Source organism: Emydura macquarii, unplaced genomic scaffold (assembly GCF_026122565.2).
Source record: "Emydura macquarii macquarii isolate MOO-44397 ecotype Brisbane River unplaced genomic scaffold, CSIRO-AGI_Emac_v2 contig_2768, whole genome shotgun sequence".
Taxonomy (NCBI): Eukaryota; Metazoa; Chordata; order Testudines; family Chelidae; genus Emydura; species Emydura macquarii.
The window spans coordinates 37,212,143-37,234,213 of NW_027132905.1; the positions used below are offsets into that span (position 1 = coordinate 37,212,143).

The following is a 22,071-nucleotide window of genomic DNA, read 5'->3' on the forward strand; positions in this document are numbered from 1 at the left end:
CAAAGCTTATCCCCCCGCCAATAGAAGTGGTATGAGATGAGGGGGGCCATTACAGAATATGAGGCTGCACACTCCACCCACACAGAATGCGCCGGGAGCTCCCAAATTCCAACAGCCACCACTCAAATTTCAGATCAGGTTCCAAGGGCTTCGGCCATGGAAATGAATCCCTTCACTTCAAGCAAATTCGGAGGGGAAAGACCATGGAAGTAACAAGAGAAGAATTAATCAGTGCTGCTTTGCCTTGAGCAGACAGGCCATTCCACACAGCCGGAGCTGGAGCAGATCCTGCTGCGAGCAGATGAATGTGAGGACCCATGGGAGGGGTCAGCAGAGCTGTGCGCTGTAGCAGTCCCGGGAATACGGAAGTAACAAATTAAATGAGGACTTTAGAAGTGGCTGTAGATCAGCAAGAGGGACAGAGATGACCTAATATGGAGCACACTTTTTATACAGAGCTCTCTATTTTACTATTGTATCCCATTATCTCTGAGACATCCATGATACAGAGCTCCACCCAACAACCCTTGTACTGAAAGGCTGCTGCTTCCACGAGCAGCTAGCAACTGTATCCTGGATGCAGAACAATGTGCCAAGGAGAGTTTATCATGAGGATGCAATTCCCTGCTAAGGAGGGTTGGTGGGTGGAGTTTCTGTGGGACCAGGCTACAGAATCCCTCTCTCCTGTGTGCTTGGGCCACTTGAATCAACATCCACGGCATTAATCGCTTAATGAAATTGGGGACTCTCCCAGGGCAGCTCCAGGTTACTCCTTTTACTCCAAACCCAGCCGTGTGTGAATGCTGATACACAGCTGTTTGCAGGGGACCCAGGGGGGTCTCCCCACCACGTAAGGGAGAACCGCATCCTGGGCTCATCCCTCCTCAGGTGGAAAAAGGCACTTTGGTTGTGAGGCAAGATGCTTTCTCCCTGCAGAGGTTGAATGTGCTGCCTTTGCAGCGCTCTCAAGCATCTGTTTGCCTGCAGAGAGAGAGAGAGAGAGAGAGAGAAAGAGATAGAGAGACGCACACACACACACACACACACATCTGTATGATTATCTTTAGAAACAAGCTAACACCTTCAACACAAAGTATCTTTAGATTTTCAATCTAGGAAGGATGCAATGCAGGGCCGGATTTGAATGCTGGCTCTGTAGAGGCCCTAGCTGGGATCAGAAATGGGGCTTGTGTATTTTCTCTCTCTGACAGCTGCGTGGTAATTGCAAGATGGCTCTTATGGAATATTCTTAAAATCGGATCAAAGTCTAAAATAAAATCTCCCAGCAAGAATGTTTCACTGCTCACCCTTTTAAAACATTTTTGTAGCTGGAGTAAAACCCTAGAGGAATGCTAAGAGCACGGCAGTGTAGGGGAAATACTTCCACTGGAATGTACTCTTAGTTTTTAATTTAATTCAACACACCACTCAGTGTTATTGCTTATATGACTCCTGCCTGAAGGCTCTCCAAACAGGGGGCAAATTGACCAAAGGGAGGCAAAATTTCAGCCACTCAGAACAACACAATCTCATCTCATTTTTAAACGGTTCTGTGATTTCAAACATAAAACACGAGCCCTTGATTAAACACCCTCAAGGCTTCCAAATGCAATATTATACCTTTGAACTTCTGAGTCCTGCAGCATCCTGCACTGTCCTTTTAACTGACATATTTGGATGCTTCTCTTTCAGTAGGAATAGGAGAGTGTTTCAGTGATCAGAAAATAATTGTTTAATCAGTCACACGGTAGAGAAAATAACATCCAAGTAACAAACTGGATCACCAACATAATGATGTGAATTGATTTCTAAAGCACTTTTACACAAAGAATATTGTGCTGGTGTGTAGGTGTCTGACAGGAAGAAAAATTATATATATTTGAACTCAGATTAAAAAACCCCCAAACCTTGTAATCCATTGGTATTTTCTTCTGCCTCAAAGATCCTCCTTAATCCATACAGTTGAGCCCATGTAATCCTACTTAGATCCCTTTAGAACTTGATTGCAGTTTCCAATTCTATTGTGACCAGTTCAGAAATTCCGAGAAACAAAGGATAAATTCTTGCCCCTACTGAAGTTAATGAGAGTTTTGCCACTGACTTCACCCAAAGTCTTCAGAACACTGGGGATCCCTTTGGTGGGCACAAATTAAACACACACAGCCCCCCGCAATGCAAAATAATGACAATTGACACACACACACTTACCACAAAATTCCAATCAATCAGATTCCCTTCCCCGCCCTTAAAACTCCCCAAAAAACCTCAAACCCTTTCACATTGTCCAAAAACTCCAGGGAATCAGAACCTCCAGCAAAAGGCTACTATTGGCATCAGCTCCTACTGGGATTCAAAACTGGCATCAAATTCCATTTGAATATTCAACATTTCTTATTTTAATTTTTGCTCCGGTTGTTTTCAGCTCCGTATAACCGGGTACTCCCACATTGTGCCAACCCTTTAACAGTGGGTCCCATTAGCAATTGAGTATTAGAGTGTCCGCTTCTTGAATTGGACCAGCTTCTCACCAACAGAAGGGTATTATCTCACGCACCCTGTCTCTCTAATATTCTGGGACCAACACAGCTATAGCAACATGGCATGCATCCTGAATGGCAAGTCTCCCAGGCTAGTCCACACCTGCTAGCCAGGACAGCAGGTGAAAAAAGGCTGGTGCAATCCTACAGGTTCTCACTGCAATAACTCCTTGCACTGAGGTTTTTCCTAAGAGGTGACTGATTTGAATGCACTGGGTCTGATTCTGTATCACCTAGCTCCCTGGGCAATCATTTACACCAATGCAAAGAGAGTATAAAACACTACTACCCTGATCTGGCTGCATTTTACACCCAATTTGTATTGATGTGAATGGCCATGCGAGATGATAGAGAATCAGGTCCACTGCTTTTATTGTATGGTACTTTAAATAAACTCGAGATCCAAAGTATTTACTTAAAAAAAAAAAAAAAAAAAAAAAAAGAAGCAAAAATTTCTGCCGAGACTGCTAGTTATTTTATTAGTTACTGCTTATACGATGGCCCCATTACAGTAGGCCCTGTACAAACACACAAGTAGACACAGTCCCTGCACCCAAGGGTTTGCAGCCTAAGATAATGAACAAAATACCGGGAAAAAGAAAAGGGAAATAGCCAAAAATAGATTTCTAATGTAACCCACTCTTTCCTGCTTTCCCATCCAAGGCCCTCTAGCCCATCATTTGTTGGTAGATTTGTTGTAGGCATCACGGCAGAAAGTGGCCTTGAGGAGGGATGGGAAAAGAAGAATGTCCTTGTAGATTAGTTCAAACATCCTTGCAGACTAGATCACTGACACAGGGGCATCCATCTGACAAGCAGCAGACTTCCTGCACCCCAAACAGACACAGTGAGGCAGAACTAATCCACATGCAACATTTTAGTGCCTCCAGAGGAAGCAGGAAAACCTCCCTGATCCCAGATTAAAAAGTTCCTTGCAGGAGGCCTACGCCAAATCCCCCAACTAAAACAAAAGCCAAAAAATGCAATTTCCTACTGATGGATTGAGTGGGTCATATTCTTCTCTGGGCTACAGCAGTGTAAATCCAAAGCATCTCCACTCAAGTCAATGGAGTGACACTGTTGGGAACCCCCAGGAACTCAGAAGAGATAAGCCCAGTGTGCGGGATGCAGACAGAAGCTACGCGTTCAGCTCTAACCCCTTCATCCATATTGGCTATTAAAAAAGACCTCACTGTACTATGGCAGTGATTGCCAGAGGTTGCCCCAGCCATCTCGCTGCTCCAGCGGCTCTTGGATCCTGGAATTTGAATTGCAGTTTATTGCTGATGCTACCACTGTTGCCCACCAATACCTGACATTTTTCAGAAATTGCCCCATTTTGTTAGGCTATGGAACCCTACCCCACAGAAAGCGTTGTGTCACGCACCACCTCTGTTTGCAGGTAAAATTACTGCCCCTTGGCTGGGCAGCAAAATGCGCTGTAGGTATTAATAGCACATACTCTGGGTGTTAGCTTGCCAAACCTAGAATTCCTCCAAATACTTATTGCATGCTAGGAAAATGATAAGGCAACCTAACAGAGTTTTCAACTGCAGAAACAAGAATTTAACAAACATTTATAGGGCACCATGAACACACAAAGCTCTTTAAGAAACTTGGACTATGTCCATATCCCATAGAGTCCTTGCATCTCTAATTTCTAGCAGCGACCTCACTGTGACACTAAGTATGTTTTTTGGTTCCCGGATTTTACAGGTTATTTTAAAAAACGAGTTTCAGGGTGATCATGAAAAATAATTTGTTGATTTGTTGTACAATCACATAAAAGGTTTTACTGGTTGACCTCCAGAATTATTTACTGTCATTAGAAATAAATCCTCTTAATTTATGCTGAGATTTATTAGACAAGGAAATAAAATTTCAGCTGGTGACTTTTTCAGTTAATAAATTATTACTAAAGGAAATGCAATTCTAACCCCCCAAAACAAACACACCCACCCACCCACCAAATGGTTTCTGTTTCCTTTAGCTTCCTCTGAGAATCTAAGCCAGAGTATCCAAACTCACCAATTGACAATCTCAGTGGAGAGGATTACCACTCACTAGGATACAAGCGATACATTTCCATTTTACACTTAAAGGGAACTTGTTCAGAGGTAGGCTAAGTTATTGTAAAACAACCTCCAGAGGTATTCGTAAATGTTAAATCTCCTGAACCAACAACACACCTTAATCATCAGAAAACTTGGCAGCATTCTAATGAATGCTATAGTCTGCGTGTATACTTTGGATAGTTACTCTTATGACATCTTTTATTTTGGGGCTGGATTTCTGAAATTTCTTCCATCTAGGGCTTATACCATGAAAGTCCAAAGTGGATGGAGCTCCCAGATCGAAACACCACAGATTCAGACTTTAAAGGCTAACAGGAATGGTGAAAATAACAGAGGAATAATAAAAATAATCTCCTTCCCAACTCACCTAAAATGAGTGTCTAAAAACTCTCCCCCTTCCAAGCTAGAGTTCAGCAAGAACTGCCCTGCCCTCTGGAATGTCTAAAAAGTTGCCCTTGTCTACTTTCAGTATCATGACGATTTCAGACAGAGTGAAATAATTGTTCCCTCTCTGATCATTCAGAGTGAGAAATTTTAGTATAATCACTTCATACTAGCAGCCCATAATCCAAGCCTAATCTAAAATAGCTTTCAGTCCATCAAAAATATAATACTGTAGTTAGAAAACAAAATGACTTGAAATGTTCTCACTACACACACCAGGTTCTGGAAGAACATGTAAAATTAATGGAGTGCCAGCTGTCTTTGTGCTTGGAGTTGGTTTTCCAGCTCAACAGGATACTTTCTCAGTTTAATTTCTCTAGCATGGTTTGGTGTTTATTATTCCAAGCCGAATGCAAAGCAGTAGAGACAGGTCACGAAGCCTGAGTACCTAAAGCACAGGCTCTAAACTCTCTGGAAACTCCCCTTGCCAAAGGGCTTGTTAAAATGAGCTCAACAGAGGTGCCACCTGAGCTGAATTGCAAGGATTGGAGTTGGGATTCCCAGGGCATGTTGGAATTCTGTTGTAAGGCTGAAGGGAGAGAGGGAAAAGCAGATTGGGTACCAGGCCTGGCCTATGTAAGGTGAGGAAAAGTACCCAGGTCAGAACAGTGCAGACCTCACTTTCATTCATTTTTATGAAGAGGGAACTGTCTCAGTCCCAAAACCTGGCTGAGATGCCACATATCTGTACAGCGCCTAGCACATCAAGGACAGATACTGAATTGGATCTTCGGGAGCTAACACAATGCAAATAAATAATATTCCACTCTGGAACTGATTCATGCTGGGGGCTCTTCCAAAGCCAGGACATTTGACTGACAAGCCCAATGGCAGGTGAAGGGCTCACTCAAACACAGGCACCTTGGCTCTGCCTCTGAGGGCCTGGTCTAAACCCTATTAAAGCAATGGAAAGCCTTCTATAGACTCCAGTAAGCTTTAGACAACACCATAAAAATTTCACCACGTACAAAGAAACAAAGAGATTTAGTTTCTAAAGCCCAAGTCCTAGGATTCCAAAGGCTTTGCTTGTTCTCTAGGAAACTGGGAACGTCTGCCTGCTGGCAGGTGGGAGGCATGAATGATCTATGTGACAAGGGTATCAGATGGCTATCCAGTATGAGTTACAGCCTAATTAATTCAGGCGATCCTGTCATGCCCTTGTAAACACCACGCTGCAGTTCTCAAAGGGATTCCACTACATCTATATAGAAATACCCCCAAAGCCAATGTAACAAACTCCAGACAATACTAAACAAGTCATAATTACACTGAATTCTCCAGCAGGAAGGAGCAAGCTGCCAAGATAAATTGGGTTAAATTACATGAATGACAACAATATATATATATATATTGATAAGACACTCCAGCCTCAATCCCCCCACCTCACAGAACAGGAACTGGTCTCCAGGTTCACCTCAGAACTTCCTTTCCATCAGTAGGAAGGTCCACAGACCCTTTCCAGAGGGGCTCAGCTTCGCCCGCTGACAGCGACTGGCCAGAGGTAGTCCCGGCAGTCAGTGGCAGAGGCCAGCCGGACAGCTTACATCCTTCCACAACAGCTGCTCAAAAACTAATGACTTGCAGAGCACATGATCTCCTCTTCCAAGAGGGCACCGATCGCGTCCCACATTGTGAGCGTTTGCCCGGGCTGGGGCAGGTCCGTAGACCTTCCTGACGGGAAAAAGGAAGCTTTCAGGTCAGCACAGATGAACTTTTCTCATCCTCCTGGGTGGCAAGATCCACAGACGCTTTACAGGGGGTTTTATCAGCTGTCAGTAGCTGGGAGGCAGGGAGGACAGTCCTGGGCTAGGCCCTGGCTCTGCCACAGACTCCCCTGAGTGACCTTGGATGACCACACTTCATCTCTGTGCCACAGCTCCCCACCAGATATGGGGATAAATGGGACTTCCCTGCCCCACAAGGAGTTTGGAGGACGCCGTTACTAATGTAGACGACGGGAGGGGGCAGGTGTGTCATAGGTATTTAGAAATTTCACACTTCTATTCACAGCTGATCTCCCTGTGCACTGCACTTCTGCGGCCTGTTGCCCCTTCCTTCTGACACCTACCGTGGAAACTTGGATGCCTGACACATTGCTTCACACAGCCAGATAGCTGTCGTGTCTCTGAGCCCAGGAGCCCCACCCGCTGCAGCATGGGATCAGACACTTGGCTCTCTAGGCCTCCCCAGTCTGCTCCATTGGTCTCCTCTCAGGATCCGAGCTTCTGAGGCTTTCCTTCCTCCGGCTGCTGGGCAACGTATGACAGACAGCGGGTTAGATCTTCAGAAGGTTTGAGAGTTCCACATGGACCCTCAGAGCCCTGTGTTGGTCCTAATGTGTACCAGATTGTTTCGGGTGGATGGCACGGCTTCGCACAGAACGCAGATAACGTGACCTGTGGGATGGTGTTTCAGCCTGAATGCTGAATTAGTTTTGAGGATGACCTGTGCTTTGTCAAGGTGCGGTGTCATGGCTCCCTGGGCTGCACTCTGAGCTCCAGCACCTCCATAGCAGGGGCCAGGACTGTGAGGAAAGCCACGCTGAGCTGTTGAGCAAGGTTTCACAGTGCTTATGGAGGGTGTCTCAGAGTGACCAGAGGTCTCAGGGTTCTGCTCTGGGCACTCAAGCGAAAACCGAGGAGTGATGACATCTTGATGGATGGATGAAGCGAGATTTGTCTTTTACCAGTTGTTGCTGATACGCTGGGCAGAGCTGCCACTGCCCCTTTTAGGGTGACCGCACTCAGACTGGCCTGTAGGAATTGTAGGGTACCTCTGGCCCGAACAGGGATTACGCTGTGGTCTTAGGACAAATACTCAAACTCTGTCAAACCACTGCATAGACCATCAACGTGCCTCATTTATCAGGACTGCATGAAGAAGGCTCAAGATGTTGCTTTGCCAAAGCGGGGAGCGAGCTGGGGTGAGGGTACACAGTGATTGCTGCCTGTTAGACGAACAGTTCCAGTGGAATTGTTTAGTTGTGACTCAGGGTCTTGCCTCCCAATCTATTAACCTGGGCTGGAAGGCTTGCTGGGCACCCTAAGGTGCGTGCGTAGCACACTTTCCAGACCACTTAATATCCGATCCACTATCGCCTTCAGATGAGCCACACCTCCAACAAGCCCATTCCCTGGCCTCCACTGGTGGGAGTGTGCCACCTGCTGGACTCTCAGGAGAAGTTATTTGTAAATTGTAGCATGAGCATCACCACACGTTAAAAAGAAGTCAGTTACGTGAAACTACTGAGAATGATCAGAAAGGAGATTCATGGTACGGAAGGGATGCAGAAAAGGGAACCATGATGAGATTTTCTCTAATCCAAGGAATCAAAGGTTAAGAATATAACCGGCTCCACTTAAAAAGGGGCACATTGCACATGGTCTAAAACTGGAAGATGCAGCAGGAAAAAGTTTAGAATGGCTATTAGGACAGGTTGCTTTCTCTTGGAGAGGCACCTGGGACAGTCAGCCATGTCATCAGAGACAGCAAGAGCTCTAGTGGACTTAGGATGGAGAGATGTAACATGACTCAGAACAGAGAGGTGGATATGCTTGCTGAATACCAGCCTGCACCTGCCATGGCATAGGAAATGGATTAAGATGGAAATCCGTTTCTGTACATCCATGAACCCAACACCCCAGGTCTGAAAATTGACTAATGGTCTCTTCTCGCATGACAAAGACCTAGGTTGATCCCAAAGGGCTGATGCAGATGCAATAGCGTGCAAGAGTCTATCCCGTTCCAAGAATACAACACACACCTTGGTCTCAAAAGGTGGCTTAAATTAAAGTTATACAATGTGGGCCAAATGCTCTGTTGGTATTTGTGGGCAGAGCTCTGCCAGTTCAACCAGTGGTGCATTTGGCTCCTAATCTGTGTATAAACACCAGACACACAAGTTCATTAGCTGCCCCCCCCGCGCACAATTGCTATTTTGGACAGACTTGTGAACAGAGTTTCAGGTATCTAGTTTAAAAAAAATAAAAGATTTTCTACCACCAGTGAAGTACACATGTATGCACATTTTAAGGGCTTATTTGCGTCCATGGCTTTGCCAGTACCTGCTTTTTCCAAACAAAGACTTCCCAAAACATTTCATAAAAAGGTTCTGACGCTTATTTAGGTTTAGTTAAAATAACAGCAGCTGTTTCGGTTAACATCTCATTGGAATTTCTTTGCCACTGGGGGCCAAAGAAAATATTGGCTTTATCCATGGTGAGCGATATCCTAGAAACTATTCCTGCCTGTGCAGATTTGACATGCAGACTGTACATCCGAGCCAAAGTGAAATATGCACGGGCTGTACCTTTCCCCAGATTTTCCAAGTCCATTAAAATCCACATAAAAGATAGGAAGGAAGTTCATTTCTTACCTATATTTCATGCCTGTCTTGTGAGCTGTGCAGTCTTCCAGCGACAGCCCGTGCATTCTGAGAAACTCTTCCCTGGTTTTGGCCTGTGCTGCCACTCGGACATCTCGCAGCCGCTGCAGCTCCACCACGTCTGTGTGGCGAACCTGGTGGAGACCCCAGTCCGAGTGGTACCGGCTGGCCACACTTCGCAGGCTCTCGCTGTATGTCATGGACAGCATTCTGCTGCCTGATTTGGAAATCTGCAAATTTTTCCAGATATTAAATGCTTAACTGAATCTAGACGCAAGGTCTGTGCCCTCCTGGAAGCATGGGTCTGAGGTCTATCACTCCCTTCTGATCAGCTAGTAGGGACCTTGTAGGATACACACACAAAAAACAAAACTCCTCCTCTCCAGCTCAGTCAGACAACCAATAAAAATGTCAGCGCCACTAGTTAAATGGCTCCTCAACTCACACTATGTTGCCTCTGACAACAAATAGATGCTACACACTTGCATATACTCTAACAAATAGAATTTGACTCCTGTGATGGAAATCACCCTTAGAGCTAACCCACATACCTGAGCAAACTGAAGTCACTTAAAGCAAGTCAAAAAGAAGTTTGAGCTACTTTTAAACTGCAAAATAATTTAATAAAGCAAACAAAAGGTTTCCACATAAAAACCAAGCCATATAGAGAATGCAGTATAAAATAAAGCAGAGCTAGGTAGAACATTCAGTTGCAGGATTTGAAGCTGCTTTTGGTCATAAGGAAGGTGACAAACTGCTGAATGCATATTAAGCATTAATATTAGATATGCATTCAAGCTATGCCTCTAGGAAACCCTCACTGCATTGGATTCTGAACGATTACAAGGGTGGCATTTATAAATGTTGGGGGTTTATCTAGGCAACAATTGGGATTTTCTATTCTTTTTAAATGGAGTGAATTGCTTTTCTAGGGCACGATCAGCTCCCACGGAACTCAATGAGAGTCTTTCCTTTGACCTCAACAGGAGTTGGATCAGACGCTGGACCCTTTAGGCTTGGACATTAGGAGGCCTTTGCTCTAATGAGTTAGGAAGAGTTATGTCAATTCCTTAACTCAATACTGTATTAAACCATGACACAGATAGTCTATGTGAATGCAATGAAGGTCAAACCAAAAAGCTTATTTGAAGCCAAAAAAGATCTGTAATCTAATGTGCCTCTGCTTTATGTGCATTAGGTGCTTCCTCATTTATTGAAATCACCTAAAATGCCTCTTGGTTAAGAATGAAGATTTAGGATTTCCACATATAGAGCCTAAAGAATTCCTGCTGGGCATTCTTTGCAAGATGTTTCAGAAGAAAAGCCACGCCAACACCACTAATTCAATGGCACAGCTAAACTTTCCCTTAGCGCAGTTACTTCGAAAACTTAATTCGAATGAAAGGTGTCATGATAGCTGTGGCAGACAGTAAAATACTAAACCAGAGGTCTAGAGAAAAGGCTCCAGGACATTACATATTAGCAGCTTTTTTTTTTTTTTTTTCTTTTCTGAAAATTTTTTTTCATCCCAATAGGGCAACAAAAGCCCTTCCAGATTCCAGTGCATATCTGAAGTCAACATTTGCCAAATGGCACATTCACAATCGCTTCACTCAAGATGGGTTTTCCACTACTTCTGGAGAGAGAAATCGAACCCTCCAAATAGCCTTAACTCCTCCTTGGAATTCTGCTTTGTAAAAGTTTTCATCTTGGGGACCGCATTCTTTGCTCACTATCCAGTGTGTAGAAGGTGTAATGCATACGTCTGGGCATAGTCTTTCCAGTCATATAGGGATTTATCCAAACATCCTGGAAAGGTCAGAGATCTAAGGACTATTTTTAACTTTGCTGGTTGATTCAACATGACCTTATTTGTCATAAAGCTTTTGCCAGCAAGTTGTAGATCATCACATTTATTTCTCTCAGCAGAAAAAATTTGATTTCTTCAGCCACTTAAACCTTAGCATATGCTAGGAGTTGGTATTGTGTCAATTTCACAAAAACCTTACAGCACAGACTTGTCAGATTGATGTTACAGATGTTTCCATACCGAATGCCTTTTTTCTGGTTGCAGGACAATTACATGAATATTAGAGATAGTTTTTCCAATATATTCTGGCAGGGAAACAGGGAATGTATCAAACAGCAAAGTGTTCCCTGCATCAAGAATTTCTGCAACTTTATAGATCAAAATCTGGCAGTTTGTGGTTCTTCAGATTTCTAATGGCTCCTCTGATTACATCACTGATCCTGGCTCCTTGCTGGTTTGCAAGCACTTGGCCACATATGGTTTGCTAGTCAATATTTGGTTAAATACATGTTCCATAAGCAAATGCTACAAAAATTTATTTGTGCATTGTGTGGATTGGAGTGAGCAGCTTCACATAGAAGCAGATGTTTAATCTGATGTCAATCGGCATAACTCCACGAGTGAAGCTACACTGATTGACGCCAGATAAGGATCTGACTCTCAGAGTTAGGCCAAAATGCATATCTGCATCTTCTGGAATGCAGAAAAAGTTAGTGCATAAAAGGTCAACTTCAACTTCAAAGTGGACATAGCAGAGTGACAATGGCCTGCACAGCCGCCCCTTGCATTGCAGTGACTAACTCTTCTGGCACACTTGGCCGGCTGCACTCTTCACACTGCTGCAATCTGTGCCTCAAGCCAATATTTTTATCTGCAGCAGCATACAGGGCACAGCACCATGGCATCGAATTTCCATTCAATGCAGGCTGCTGAAAATAACCTGCTGACTATGCAGCAGAGCTAGTCTCTGTGAGAGACAGGACACAAATACCTCTGCCACAGCAGGGTGCAGGGAGCTATTAGGCAGACGAAGAACTGGAAGAGAGCGTAGGGCTTTTCTCCGTGGCTTTTTGAGACACCCAATGTATTTGGTGTTTCACAAAATGAAGACGAGATTGTGGCCAAAAATGTTAATGTTGGTGCCTAAAGTAAGTACCTCTGGCCATAATTAGGCTCCCTACAGAAGTGCCTTGATTTTCAGAGAAGCTGGGAGCCTACAGTGCCCATTGAAGTCAACACTCAGTGCCACTGGAAATCAGGCCATGTGTTTAGATCCGTAAATAGCCACCCACTTTTGAAAATGTTGGCCCAAGTATTTTATCCGTCCGTGCGGATCACACTTTGTGCACTGGACAAGATGATGACATTCACACTTTCCCAAACGAAGCCGAGAGCGGCGTAGACAAGTTTGGAAGCGCAGCACATGCCACAACTGTTACCCATAACTTCACACTGACATTGAGGCAAACTGCTTTTTGGGCCCTTCCAATTTGCATCCTGGCAGGATGAATTCCAGTTTCTCATTGTTTTTAAACAACAATGAAAAACTGAGCTTAGCTGGACCCAGATCAAATTTTTATTTTGGGGTCAGTGATCCCAACCAAAGGCTGCAGAATTTTGCATTGAAGGTACTGGGGAAAACTCTGACTCTGTTTCAGGGGTCAGGGCTGCTCTCACTTCTGGATTTTGTTGTGCAAACATAGAGTCTGTGGTCTGAACTAGAAAGTACAAAATTCGGATACCATACACGAGGTTCAGAAATCTCGCTGTGCTAGTCTCCAAAGAGCTGTTAGACGGGTAGCATGTTGGGCTCAAGCGGCACCAGCCTGTTGACATCTTGGTTGTACAGTAAGTGCAGTGATGTAGGTTAGTTCTCAGCACAACACAAGACATAAGAATTATAACAGTGACTACACACTAACGCTTTATAATTGCTTTTTCTGAGACAAACTCACAAGCATCAGATGCAAGCTGAATTTTGCGGTATTTTGTCTCAAAGAGCACAGAAGATGTATCACTTTTCCAACAAAACGTAACCTCAAAAGAATCAATACCCATTAGCAAGAAATTAACGTAAAAAACCCTAAGAATTCCTGTAATAAACATTATTTTAAGAAATCTTAGGAAAAAAACGTAGTGATCAATCTGAGGATTTTTAAGAGTCCACACTCTCACACAGTGACTTGGGGAGTTAAAGAGCTGGACACACTTATTAGAAAGAGCTTAATAAAATTATTGCAGTTAGGAACGGGGGGGGGGGGGAAAGTACTCCATCCTCTTGCCAATACAGGATCACTTGTTCTGACTGTATATTTTGCAGTGCTTCGACCATTTGCAACACTCACGTCTTGCAGTGCAACTGCTAATTAGGATCTTCTGCATTGGACAGTCACATTTCCCACTCTTCTTTCACATCAGATAGGAGGATTATTCCATTCCCTGCTTCACTGCAGCACCCAAGGAGTTCTGCCAATCTTAATGGCTATGGGTTTGATCCAATCTATGAGAATTTCACCCGAGTAAGGAGGGAAGGGCTGGACTTTATGAAGAATGAAGGACTGTATTTAAAGCGGAAAGGCAGAAATTAGTAAACCTGCTAGCATATGTACCCGTGTACTAGTGTCACAAGAGTTCTTTGGACTGAGATGCTATCACCTGCAACAAAAGACAAAAGTCTCCAAACCCTATAGTTCTCTTTGATAATTTTGTTGCTGCCCCTAGAATTACTATGCTGTTTTCAGAGCCCATTTCCTCAATGTACAAAGAATGAAAGGTTAACACTGTTAAACGTGGGCAACAAACAAACCTGAACATAAAGAGTGAACATCAAAACTGCTTTTCAGGGCTAACAATTTTTATCTTGACACATGCCAGTAACTCCTACCAGACAAAAACGTGCCCTTGATCATTTGTTTATCACCTATTTGCAAACTTCAGTGCTCTATTTTCAATAATTAATCCTTCTGCAGGAAGTCAAACTAGTGAGAATGTTTTTTAGGCGCTAGAACTAAGTTTAGAACTGGGACAAGAGGGTAGGAGCGGACTGTATCCTGTATGCAGGCAGCTCTCCCCATTCCATTCTTGTACTATTTGCTGATTGACAACTTAATAAAAATTAGAAACAAACCTACACTACTACATATTAGTTTGCTACAGTCCTATCCAGCTGCAATTAAATTCAAGGGACAGACTGAAATCAGTGGGAGATGGACCTGACCTGGGTTGAGGAGCATAGGGCTAGTTGAAAGGAAGCTCAGCTTGAACATGACATAGCAACCTTTGTGTATTTATATTTTCAGCTACGCAACGTTAACAAAAAATGTCAAAAGCAGAATCAATCCATTTTAATCACAAATACATGGCCATGATAATTTATAAAAAAATATTTAACATAATATGGACATGAATAAAATCAATTTAGGATTATAAAAACCTGCAAAAGTCTAAACAAAAATATAAAAATGCATAGGTGACTGAATGATCTCAGATTTCCAGTCTGTTTTTATGCATCACAAAAGAACAACATCGGACACTAAAACGTCAACAGCCAAAAAAATGATTGTATTTTCTAGACCATGTTCACAGCAATTAAAAAACACAAAAAGTTCCAAAATGCATCACACATTTGAAAGGCACAACCAGTGGAGGATATATCGAAAAAGCAATGGTCTAAAGTAAGCAAATTAGCATCTGGTTTCTATTGAATAATTATAACAGTCTGATTCTTTAAAAAGATAAGTATAGAACTTGCTTTAGTCAACAGTTTGGAGATTACTGAACTGTCTTCTCTAAAATATAAACAAACCACACAAACCCTGAATTCACATGTACAGTTGAACTTATTGAGAATATTTCAAGATACCGATCTCCGAATAGATGCTAAAAACTAGTGTCACAACACTTTGATAAAGGGGGGAGTCGGGGTGGGAACCTAACATTTAAGAGCCAACAGCACCAATTATAAGGTAAAAAATAGTTTATAGAAAGGACTATTTTCAACCGGACACATAGTAGTTTTGGTATCTATTTCTCTTGTAAAAGATTTAGTTCTCATTTATCTACAGAGAGAAAACAACTGAATTAAAGAGTCCCTGCCTCCACCAACAGAGCAGGCATCTTGCTTTAAAAGAAAAAATATAAAATCCTATAAATTATTTGTTAGACAACTTCCTACATTAAGAAAGCACAGATGTAGGAATGTTTCATAATACCAAAAGACTCTGGACTTCTGTTCAGAAAGCTTCAGGAAAAACAGAAACTCACCCGGCTTCTTGGAATCCTGCTCATTAAAAAGAAAAGTTCTAGCTTATTAGGGTTTCCTCAGATAGCTATAAAAGAAAGTACAGCTGCTTTTTTTTCTTTATGGGAGTGTCGAAACTAAACGTCAAAAGCAATTGGTGAACAAGAACAGTCACTCCAGAGTCAAGTTTTTAGCAGCAATTCCATTAGTTCTATTAGGATACTTTCCTCTTAGCAAACAGAAGCTAAATTATTCACGACCTTCTCCCTCTCTAAAAGCCTGTGGATGTGCAGCTGCTTTATGACTATTGGCATCATTTACTTTTTTATAAAGCCGACACTTGTCAGACGCTGTGGACAGGCACACCCCAATGATAGATTCCACTTCTAACAAGCCATCGTTATAAGAAGATATTGTGGTGATAAGTGCTATAGAAACACCTGTAAATAAACTCAAGAAGTGCAGCTCCCTCTGTCATGCTGGAGTAACATCTGGGGAGTCGGGGGAGTTACGCTGGTACCAAACCAATGTGACGGGGAATCAGGATCAACAGATGAACAGTGTGACGCTGGCAGAGCGGGTGCCAGCTCATGCCCCGGCATCCCTGAAGACTTACAAATGCACAGCTGGAAACCAGTCTGGCTCACCTGCCTGTTAACATTTAATATCTATTTGGATCGTGCTAAGTTGATGTGTTTAGACTTTATGAAATGCGAGTAGGACACTGCATGTATTGATCTCATTTATAATTTCTACAGCCCATGATATGAACTTATACCGAGTGTTTTGTATTGTAAACCTCTGTAAATTGTGTAACTCACAAAAACAGGAAAAGCAGCATTGATTAAAGTAAAGGAAAGTGCTCGTCCAGTACACAAGAAAGCCCACTGAAGGCAAATGACATATTGTGTAGCATCAAAGCACAGACTTTGTTGACTGCATTCCTAACTCCGCCCAGGAAGGAGAGATCTCAGCATGAACTCGTCCCATCAGCTTGGATTCTGGGATGAGGGGGGATAAAAATCTCTGACAAACTGGATCTCTTGCTGTTTCGACTCTCACAAAGGGTGGAGCTAAGAAACAAAAGCAGAGATCACCAGGTCAACCTGGGTTAGCCTGAAAAGACATTCAGTGGACTGATTACTACATCTCTGTCGCCTTTTGGAACTACAGACTCTAATTTATTTGTGTATATATGTTGCTTGCTTTAACTTGCAAATAACGCTCTCATTTCTAGTTAATAAATCCTTAGTTAGTTTACTATAGGATTGGCTAGAAGCATGGTCTTTGGTGTGAGATCTGAGGTACAAATTGATCTCAGGTAAGTGACTGGTCTCTTGGGACTGGAAACAACCTGAAGTTTTGCGATTTTTGGTGTAAGTGACCATGTATCACTAAATCCAGTTTGCCTGGGTGGCTATGTAGACTGGAGTGCCCAAGGGGACTGCCTATGACACCATGGTAAAGCTGGTACAGTGCTTCAGGAGCTCCCCTGTGTTCCTGGGTTGGTGAAATCTAATTATAGAACATACCACCAGTTTGCGGTGTCTCCCTTGCTTTTGGACAGTCAGCTTCTGAGGTTGGCACTCATGGCTGTGAGCCACTCCTGACAGCGTAACAAACAGTTCAAAGTAAAGACTTTTCTCCAGTACAGGGTGTGAAAACAAATATTAAGAACAATTCTATTATACACAGACAGACTTTGCTTTCACTAACAGCAAGAGCTTTTAAAGGTTCCACAGATACTTTCATTATAACCCTCTAATATTCTCATAATGTCCTAAAAAGGTCTCTTAATTGGCAGAAGTTTTCCATGCTTGGTCTAAACCCAGATGGGAGTTTACCTGGAAAACCACAGCCAAATTTATTCACTCACTTCTAAGTCACACCCAGGTGAAAGGAGGAAAAGCAGAAAACTCTTCTTACAGCAGAAAGAGCAAGACTGTTGGGATGTAAACAAAAAAACAAGCAACCTCCCCCCCCTCAAAAAAAAAATCTAGAAATTGGGACTTGCTAGGTTAGTAATCCTGTGAGATTATTAGAGAAAGAGTGAACTGACGGGAGACTCAGTCAGGCACAGGGCACAGTGACATTTCTGCTAAATTCAGAATTCCAACACTAAATATTTAAGGGGGCTGTGGAATCTCAAATACATAATAGTAGTGGGCGAAGTAGGTGAGATGTCTGCATTGTTATTTTCACTGTGGAGTTGAATACTTTCTTGGAACAGGTGGCCGTGGAAGTGCACAGTGAACTCCGGAGTGAGATTAAGATGGGGGAGAGGGAGTAGGGAGAATCAAACACAAAAATCTCAACATCAGAGTCACCTTTTACACACACAAACATCAGGCGGCAATACAGACGTTACGGGGCCCAATACTGAAGTTTCACTAAGTCGTGCTCAGCCCAGCACTGGGGGACAGGGATTGAGAGGGACACTTTGACATTCCAGATCCCGTGGCTGGCCAGGCCCCAGTGCAAGTTAGACCTACCCTCTGGCTATTCCAGCTCACCCCCACCTGTGACAGCCATTGCCGAGAGGCCATGAGAATCGCTGCGGATTGCCAGAGGGACACCACCTCCCCCAGTGCGCTTGCTACCCCACGGCTGTAACAGCACAGCAAACCCACGCCACCCAGAGATTCTACCACAACAGGGAAATCGTCAGCTGGCCAGTAACACTTTCTAGTCCTTTTGGACTGCTGTAGTGGCACAAAGGGATTGGAACCGGGCCACGGATCTGGCCTGCGGTGCTCACCTGGAGCATTTTGAATGGCTAGTTACACTGTCAAAAGTAAATACTGGGCCCAGGTCTCCCCAGTGCCTGTCAGTTACTAGAAAGTGAAAATAAGAATAGATTTCTACCAAGTTACTAAGAGGTGTTACCTTATCGTTTGAATTTCCTGCTTTGAGTGTGTAAGCCTAGCCTTACATTATGGTATGTTCAGGCACACGGGTCACTGTTAAATAGCAAACATAAAGCTGCCAAATACACTAGCATAATAAAGAGAAAAAGAACATTTTAAAGCTCTGACTCTGCAAACATGCTATTGTGTAGCTTCAAGCACAGAATAGCCCCACTGATTCTCAAGTGGTCTCGAGTTGCAGTGGGGGAGGTTTACATTGGATATTAGGGAAAACGTTTTCACTAGGAGGGTGGCGAAGCACTGGAATGCATTACCTAGGGACGTGGTGGAATCTCCATCCTCAGAGGTTTTTAAGGCCCAGCTTGACAAAGCCTTGGCTGGGATGATTTAGTTGGGGTTGGTCCTGCTTTGAGCAGGGGGTTGGACTAGATGACCCCCTGAGGTCCCTTCCAACCCTCATCTTCTTTGATTCTGATGGGGTCACTCTCATGCTGAAATGCAAGCATGCTAGCAAGCATCTGAAGGGTCAGGGGGCAATGGGGCTGATCTTGCTCCCTCCAACGTCTGTGGTAAAATCACCCTTTGAAGCCTGTGGTGCAGAATCACACCCGAGGAGAGCACATCAAGCAATGCAAGTGGAAGTCCTTGAGGTCTTATTAAGGAGAAAAGTGTATAAAGCGTGTTAGCTTTTGAATCCATCTTCTCCTTTCACTGTTACTAATAAGTGGTCATTACTAATACTGGCCATGTGCCAAACAACTCATCTGAATTGTTCTTTAGCTTTCTTCCATGCCTAGAATTTCCCAGATTTCCATAAACTATCTGTTGATTGCTCAAGGTAACAAACATTCACAGAAAATTATTTGCATTATATGTGTAGCATTAATGATTAGTGATTTTGCTTTAATTAGCTATTTAATCATTGCTTTGCATATTGTTGTACAGAACAGTTACATATTATTGTACAGTCAGTCTAGCTGACTGATCGCTAACTACATGTCCAGGAATGAATGAGGATAAACTGTTATGACAATGTGAATGCTGCAAAAACAAAAACATCGTGAAAACCATTCCTCTACCAGTGGTTTAAAAACACTTCTCCCTCTTTTATAATCTTATTTTACCCCTCTTTTGCCCTATAACTCTTCTGTTTCAATACTTATTCTGGTTCATTCATGTGCCTTTATGTATGTATGAAGAGTTGAGAATATCAGTTATCAATTAACAAAAAAGTGTGCAGATTTGGGCTACCTTTCTGGAACGAGTGCCAAAAGCAGCCTCATACTTCCTTATCATCCACGTTTGTGCCTGGATCAGTAACTGGTTCAGCAATTTGCTGTATTGTTACATCATTAACTTAAGCCTCCAGCAACGTTCAAATAGTTTCTAGCATTCCATTAACACGGTGTTTGTGGTGGGTAAGTGGTTCTTTTGATTTTGGACAGTAAAAGGATGAAGAAAAATGATTTTGTCTTATACAAATGATAATGGTGTCTCTCTTAATGCACATACCCAGATTAACAGGGCCTGGACAGGATCCCAGTAGAACTCTGGGGAAAAACAAATAGGTCTGGGTTTTGTCTACACATCATCACAGTTGCACAGCAACATCACTCTGAGAAATATGCATGTGTTGTGGTTGAGTCAAAAGATGGCAGCATTGACACCACCACACTTTTGTATGACTATTGTTGACCCTAAATTGTCTAGATACAAGTATCCCCATTTCGGATTTTGAAAATGGGTTCCCCTTACTATGCAATAGATTGGTGCTGAGTGGCAGACTTGAGATTCCCATTACATTAGCTGAAATAGCCACGGCTGCACCCACAAGGAATATATTAAGTAAAATTCCAGGCTCCCTTGAACTGCTGAGTCAATGTAAGCATTCCTTGCTTTGAACGATAAACACAGATTAACATTATGGCTACAGAGCCCTCCACCAGGCCCCATATCCTCATCTCAAGTCTCAGAGAGCTGATAATTCATTATGTGCCACAGCCTTGCAGCCTTTCATCTTGCTTCTGACTCTGCAGGCCAAGGTTTTCAGAAGTAACTAGCCATTCTGGACAACCCCTTTTCAGATATCCAACCAGCAAGGCTTTAAAGAAACTTGACTTTCAGAAAATGCTGCGCTCCCAGGGAATCAGGCACCTTCAAGGTGTCTCAAGCTGGGCAGTCAAAAATGTAGGCACCAAAAATCCCTAGTCACTAATCTTAGCCAATAAATGTAAGATTGTACTGTCCCTTCTAGCCAGTGTAACATGGTATGTGATATTATACCAGGAAATGGTCTCTCTCTCTTGGCAGGATGCGATGGGGTTATAACCGAATTTGTACACTAGACTGTCCTGAGTTTTTATTCGGATCATTACCATTCCTGATCTTGCAATTGCTCAGACTTCCAACACACTGCCATCAAAAAGCATTTCACACTGGGCTAAATTATTGCATACAAAAATGGCACGCATGTACATGTATTTTACCCACGAATAAAATGCAGCCATCTGAGTAATTTAAATGATAGTTCAGCTAATCCACAATTGTACAGATTGATTTTCACAAGCTGAACAAAACACAGTTTCCATGCTCATGCTGCAGAAGTAAGACCATGCAAGTAGCTGGCTGAATTTGAATTGCAGAGCTGATCTTCCACACTCTTCCAATCCCCACAGGCTGCCAGCAGCACTTGCCGAGTTTGATGATACAGAACATTATACTGGAGTATGGCAGGTTGAGACCCTTTCTGAAACATGCCCTTCCATCATTATGCCCATCATTGCTTTTCAGCTGCCTTTTTTTTTGGGGGGTGGGGGTGGGGAGAGGAGAAATAAAGGACTCTGTTACCTGTAGAACTGGAGCTGTCGTTTGGGACTCCCATATCGAGCACTTCCGACAGCAAGGGAAAGAAAGAAGAAATATTCCACAAATCACATTAACAACTGTGAAGTGCCAGAAACAGCAAGCTCAGGCTCAGTTCATCTCCCAATGATCTTTGTGCTCTAGTGACCTCTATGGTTCATCTTCATCAAAGTCTCTAGAATGTTTTTAACGTCATCACAGTTTCTCTTCACGAAGAGGAGCTGAAAAACTCTGTGAAAGCTTGACAACAATGCCACCAAGTGGGGGACAGAATTATGAGCACAAAATCTGTTCCAAGCCTTGTGCATGTGTGTGGATTCGGGCTCCCCTGATACAACAGAATGTCACGCAATGTTAAAAAAAATAAAATAAAATGAAATACAGGAAACACACTGTTAAGCCCTTAAATGCGATAATTATTTGAAAAGAAATTGAAAATGGACCCATTCCTTAAAACAACAGGCATGAAAGCTCTGAAGAAAGCTTAAATATTGTTTATGCTATATCAAGAGTTTGCACAGTTCTGGAAAATGACTTACGTACCCTCAAAAAAATCAAGTGATTGATTTTATGATACACCAGAGGCTGCCTCAGAGGGTCATGACAACTAGTTTAGCTTATTTTTCAAAAACTGCAAAAAATGTGCTCCCTGTAACAGAGAGAACTTCTGTGCAGAGGGAAGTGGGGTAAGCTATAAACTCTGCTGAATGGCTCACCTGTAAATCATCCCTGGAGAGCCTGTCTGTCTTAGTGAGAGTCTGGCAGGAGAGTCAGTCGTAGATTCTGGATACATTGAGCCAGCCTCAGTTTTCAAGCTCAGTTTTGTTTTTTACCCTCTACAAAGAAACAAAA

The 22,071-nt window shown here is 43.0% G+C and overlaps 1 protein-coding gene across 4 annotated transcripts in view; it reads right to left on the minus strand.

The window, feature by feature from the left end:
• The window catches only part of KCNAB2 (potassium voltage-gated channel subfamily A regulatory beta subunit 2), a 100,623-nt gene that overhangs the window by 39,595 nt on the left and 38,957 nt on the right, over positions 1–22,071 (minus strand). For 3 of the 4 annotated variants that reach the window (XM_067567091.1, XM_067567090.1, XM_067567093.1), the window contains exon 2: positions 21,936–22,055. In XM_067567091.1, coding sequence (XP_067423192.1) covers positions 21,936–22,012 — 77 coding nt within the window. In that variant the 5' untranslated portion in view covers positions 22,013–22,055. Of the gene's footprint in view, positions 1–21,204; positions 21,247–21,935; positions 22,056–22,071 lie in introns of all 4 variants that reach the window. The other variant, XM_067567092.1, reaches the window with a different exon arrangement.